Source organism: Notothenia coriiceps, unplaced genomic scaffold (assembly GCF_000735185.1).
Source record: "Notothenia coriiceps isolate Sejong01 unplaced genomic scaffold, NC01 NC01_scaffold00006104, whole genome shotgun sequence".
NCBI classification, from domain to species: Eukaryota; Metazoa; Chordata; class Actinopteri; order Perciformes; family Nototheniidae; genus Notothenia; species Notothenia coriiceps.
Window position 1 is genome coordinate 203,246 of NW_011338805.1, and position 6,000 is coordinate 209,245.

The following is a 6,000-nucleotide window of genomic DNA, read 5'->3' on the forward strand; positions in this document are numbered from 1 at the left end:
CCTTTCCACTGTGCTTACTAATATCAAATTAATGGTCCAGATACTGACTGATAGATACAGACTGTTCGCATATAGATGTATTGTCGAAATGAATTTGGACTGTAGAACAATTTTTAACAGGTGCTGGATCTAGTGGGAGATATGTCTGGTTTATCCTGAGACCAGCAGGGAAAATGATATTTAAGAAAGTGAAAGTTCTGCACTTTGACCTCCCTGCACTTAACCACTGCAGAGGTGCCCTTGGGCAAGATACCAAACTGCCAAGTGGAGCAGCTCAGTGGCCGGCAAAGAGTTATGTGGTTATCTTACATCCAACAGATAAGCAGGTGGTTGTACCGAGCAGCGTGGAGGTGTGAATGTGCCTGAGTGAGAGTGTGAATGTACTCCTGTAGAGAGCATAAAGTGCTATAAAAAGGCCTAAACAAGTCAGTTGGGCCACTCTTATAAGAGTAAACACTAACTTATTACCCAACAGATCCACCAAGGAAGTTGTGTTTTCTTCGTTAATATTTGTCCTGTCTGTTAATTGAAACATCTACAATGAAATATCTTGGAAAGTTGGACCACATGTAAAAAGTAAAACAGAAAAGGGTGAGTTTTTTGCAAATCCAGGAGTTTTTCAAACGTTTTTTTTCAGAATTGTGATGTACAAAAGTTCTTTTTGAATAAATTACTTTCTGCTGATGAAATACTACACTTGAAAAACAAATGGCAACCTTCCTGGTATAAATATCATCTCTACTCAATAATTTCCATTTAGTCTAGAATATGCATAATACAAATCATTAATACCTGAGGCCAAAGCTTAATTCTAAAAAAAATAATTAAAAAAACCTTGATGCGTATGCAATGTAAAACGTTGTCAGTTAGTTTTGTTTATTTTGCTACTAAGGAAAGTATTACACATTAAATCATAACTAATAAACAACCTAATTTCATAAAGGCAAATGCATAACAACATTTAAAATATCCCAAATTATGAATATTGGATTTTCTTAAGTGTGTAAAAAGTGTTTAATGCTTTAAGCTTGATTTCAACACCTGCCTCTCACTATCATCTTACGTACAGATGGTGAACCTTTTACGTCTGCACTAAAATTGACACCAGCAAATTCCTTGAAAGACACCATCTGCACATCACAGACAAGGAAAAGGTCAGTCAGTAATTAAAGTTCTGTATTTTTTAATTGTGGTCTCTGTTGTTTACAGTTTTTTTTACCTTTAGGTGCACTTTCAAACGTGCTATGTTCAGGGACACGCAACCCCGTTTTCGAGGAAGGCTATAATATTACTGATGCATCTGCTAACAGCGTGAAGGAGGGAGGGTCTGGAGAAGGGGCTTGCATGCTCAGCAAAGCCCTTCTTGGTATAAATTATCATATATTAATTTTTGTGTAAAACTGATGACATGCTTTTGAACTTGTAGTAAAACATTATTTTATGTAGAACTACTATTTAGCCCAAAGCCTTAGTAAATTCAGAGGCATCTTGGTATGGTTTGGCTCAAATTCAGAATGATAAAAATGTGTGGGTGTGTCAGGTTCTCAGGCTGCCAAAAACAGGGGGTTGATTTATAACTTGGCTATTTTGAGTACGGCTTAGTGTCAAGATGGTAGTAGTGAGGGTATGAATGACCGGTCTATCCCTTATTTGGTTCCATGTAATTTTAACACTTTGCGTTACACTACTTAACCATGTGGTGTTTTAGTGAAGAAAAGACTCACAGGGCTTTGTGGTGTTCTTCAGCGAGGATCTGGTCATTAAGCTTCAGTCCAAACCTTTATTCGAGAACAGGGAAAATATGTCAGTGCATTTTGGTCAGATACAACAGAAATGAAAAAAAAAAAAACTGTGAATAAAATCTGTTGTTTAAGCTCACTTGTCAAGGAAATCTTTGTCCACAACAGCTGAAATGTCCAGCAGGGGATTTCCCATCCCAAAGAGTGTGTTTTCACTGTTGGGGGACAAACATGTATTGTATTATGTACACTCCTACTCGCAAGCTGAGGACAAAAACACTCGTTGTGAATCAAAAAATCTGTTTCCGATTTCTTGAATTGAGTCACTGAAACTTTGATGAGGGAAGAACCTAGGTTTCGGCTCTTTTACCTGACTGTCTCTCTACAGTAAACATGAGGACTAAATAAATATACAGAAGCATGTTCAATTGCAAACTAATGACCTCATTGCAGACAAATAAGTGATTTTTTTTTTATTGAGTTTGGGAGATATCACTACTCAGCTTACAAGGAGAAATGTAAAGGTGACAATTGTTGCTTATTTTAACCCCATTTAGATAGAGATTAGTCAAATGAAAAGCAGGAAGTCATGAACGTTGAAAAGATCAAAATAAAGGATTATCATTCTCTGAGCAACAGATGTGTCAAGTGCAGACATGTGCAGCTCATGTGCTGTTCATACATGCAGCATGCTTTCACTAGACTGGTGTGTAAAAGCAGGAAAAACAGTATTCAGTTTGAGTTGTTTCGATAGCATTTACCCATGTGACCCTTTCATTAAATACTTCTCAGCTACAATATATCATAGAAGTCAAATGTTTCCCACTCTTCAAAACAGTTCACCTAGCTTTCATAAAACACAAGACACAACAAATATGATCTCTGGTTTACACAGATAATTTTGCAGCAGTTTGGATTTTATGTAATTCACTCTGATTGTAATACTTAGGTATGTGTCCACAACTCTGAAATGTGTTACGCTTTGTTGCTGGGTTTTTAATCAAACTATTGAAAGACTGGCAGTGCTGTGAGTACATTTCAGAAAAGACAATCATCAATGCAAACTTGTAACCTGTGGAAAGTCTGGAGGATTTTGTCATTTGGATCTTACCTTGGAGTTGGCATGATGTCAGATAACTCAGCGCCTTATCTGATGAATAAAAGCTGAAACGCTTTCTTCACTCTGTCAAAGCTATGTGCTTTTTGAGTACAGGAACTGCAGCTGCACTTTTGTCAACTCTCACTGGTTGGTAGAGGATAAGGGCGGGCTTTAGTATCATCGAGCCATATGATTGGCTACACATTGTTCCAATGATAGAAAGGTTTCTGTGTTGTGTTTGAGTCCAATGGGAAAGGAAATGGACCCTATGGTAACACTAATACAAGTGATGAAGTAACTAATGAAATATATTGATTTAAAAATATATATTCTGCTTGTGTATAACCATTCACATGACATGTTATTTTGTATTGATTAAAAAAACAGTGTACGTTTTGTAGCTGTATACAAACTACTGTAAACATGTATTTTGTTGCTCTTCTATATTTAAAATGTTGTTGAATTCCATCTAAATGGGAGTAATAACCAGTTCTAAACCCAAATGTGTTTTTGTATACAAAATAATACATACGATCTAATTGGCTCTATTGTAAACTTGGCAGCACAAGTTAATTCTAGTTTTCTTATATAAAAAGGAATACATTTGTTGTACAATTTGAGTTTGACAGCCATGAGTTTGAGTTATTTTATTGTGGAATATTTAAATATTTGGAAACGGTGTGTTGTTAGTAGTATATTATCACTTGGTGAGCAACTGACCTCCTTTTTATGTCAACTTAACTAAAGCAAAAATATGCAGTGAGTAATGGCATTGGGATGTTAGCCTACAATAACAATTTAAAGTGGAAATAAAGGTTACAAGACTAAACCAGACGGATCATATTACACCCATTCCAGCCTCAAACTGCTTGCCTAAGTTGAAATTCTTGTTTTTTGTTGAACTATGGCCTTTAACCTGCTGACGTTATAGAACGAAATGTTGCTATACCAGTTTGTGCAAGACATGAAACGCAAACCCACAAAACTATGCCAAACAGAGAGTGTTCCCAACAATTTAACTGTAGCTCAGGCTATGTCCTATTAAAGCAATTCAGTAAGAGGTAACAGGGCAACATTGCATTGATTGTGCACCCAGCATAAATAATATTAGGATCTGGAAACTGAAGGAGAAACATGATATTCAGCCAGCCACAATTTTAGGATTTAGGCATGTATATATAAACATACAATTGAGATGAATGCATTACCTTTGCCATGGGCCATTTAAGTATGTAAATAATTGATTATTATTGTCTTGAAATATTTACTTGCAATTGTAACTGTGTTGTTCTTGTAGTGTATGATCTACATATTTTTGTCAGAATATTACAGAAACTGCAGACTATTACATTTAAAAACAGAGTTTCCTTAAGTCACGTGAACGCCGCACCATTAACTTCACATTATGCAAAATGTCAACAAGACACTAGCTGCATGCCAGCACTGTAATGGTATGCTAATGTGCTTCATTACGGACGAGGAGACACACGTAATTGACAAAATACTGAAGCGGTGGACTAATGGTGTAATTTAAAGTATAAAGATTCACTTTAAATGGCTATTCTTTATACTTCATATTTGGCTACATTATTATTTTTTAGACCGAACGGTTGTATTGTCTTCGTTTTTTCACAGTTTGCAGTTCCTGCTGTGCGTGTTTTGAAATTTAAGTAGCTTAATAAAACTTTCATGTTTAATGTAAATTGAAATTGAAATGCCATTCCCTTCACTGACAGCATTAACTTTGACTCACGCCTTTTACAACAAAACCAATGTTTTCACACCAATATGTCGATTTTCCATATAACCGTAACATTTGTTCCTCTTTTTTTGTATGTTGGATAAGGCTACATTATTGTCTCTGGATCATGTGATGAACCCAGCCTCTCCTGCTAGCTTCGGTTAGCATCGTTATGACTGAACAATATTATGTTAAATGCTAACACCGGTGTCGCCTTAATACTTGATGTAACGTTCAAATGTTCAGACTGCTTAGCCCCTCATCACCCTGCACCTCCTTCTGACATTTAACACAACACCGGAGACGTTAGCATGAATTAAGAGCTAGCAACAGCAGCTAACTATGCAGAGGACCATCCGTCAAACAGCCCAATACTGTCGTGTTATTACCTTAACGCTGTTGTCATCCCTGTCGACATGTTTGGTTCTTCGTATGACATCTTTGTTAAATCAATGACGGCTGTGTTGACGCTGCAGAGCCCGGGAAGCCGGTGCTGTATGTGGGGTTAGAGGAGCGAGAGGCTGCAGCTTCCTCCTTCTCCTCGGATGATAATGAGTAAATTGGCAAACAGCCTGCAACCCAGGGAGAAAATTAATTGTAATTTTAAGGAAAGGGTCAGTTTTAGCTCGCCACTTTCTCCTAGCCAAGCCAATTCGACTCGCATAAAGAGGAGGAAACGACATAGTTATTTCGCGTTATCGCAGTGATTACTCTTATCACCTGTTTTACCTGGATGAAGTTCAATGTGCACATATGTCACAGGAGACAAATCATGGAAGGATGGATGGAAGGAAGAGGAGTGGAAGATACAGTATATTAACATAGTACTGTACATTATTTAACACAGTGTAGCCAAGCTGTAGCCTAGTTAATCAAGAGATGTATATCTTAAAATGTCTTAGTTGAGTTTTGAAAAACACAGTAGCCTACAGCTACCGTGTTAAAGTTAGTTTTCTGTTGAATATTCGACGGACAATTATGTACAGTACTCCATATTATAAATTACTATACTAAGACAAATGGGACACACCTCTTTATTGGATTGTGTTGAAGTTCTACTGTCAAAGCTTCCATGTCATATGAACGTAAGACTCCAAATCAATGCAGTATTGTTTGAGTACAGTGGTTTTAGTAGGATACTATATTTTATTGGAGTTTAGGTTATATTTGATATGAAAATGTTTAGAAAATTCTGCAATCTAATACTTCTGAATTTGCATACCACCATTTGTTTTAGTTTATTGACATTAGGGGCATGCAAAAGACACACCTAGGGGCATGCAACATTAACGTATTGGACAATAAGTTGGTTTCTGGTGTTCCAGGCAAAATATAATTCTGCTGCCATGTGTAGTCGGCTGTGTAAACTGTACATTATGAGCAGGCCTTTTGGACAGTGACAGGATTTAATGAAAAGAACA

The 6,000-nt window shown here is 36.8% G+C and overlaps 1 protein-coding gene across 2 annotated transcripts in view; it reads right to left on the minus strand.

The window, feature by feature from the left end:
* LOC104943453 (adenosine kinase) overlaps positions 1-5,139 on the minus strand; it is a 98,265-nt gene extending 93,126 nt beyond the window's left edge. The window contains exons 1-3 of one of the 2 annotated variants that reach the window (XM_010768854.1): positions 4,969-5,139; positions 1,880-1,954; positions 1,725-1,778 (exon numbers count right to left, since the gene is read on the minus strand). In XM_010768854.1, coding sequence (XP_010767156.1) covers positions 1,725-1,778; positions 1,880-1,954; positions 4,969-5,018 — 179 coding nt within the window. In that variant the 5' untranslated portion in view covers positions 5,019-5,139. Of the gene's footprint in view, positions 1-1,724; positions 1,779-1,879; positions 1,955-2,850; positions 2,959-4,968 lie in introns of those variants that run through there. The other variant, XM_010768855.1, reaches the window with a different exon arrangement.
* Between the last annotated feature and the right edge of the window lie 861 nt (positions 5,140-6,000).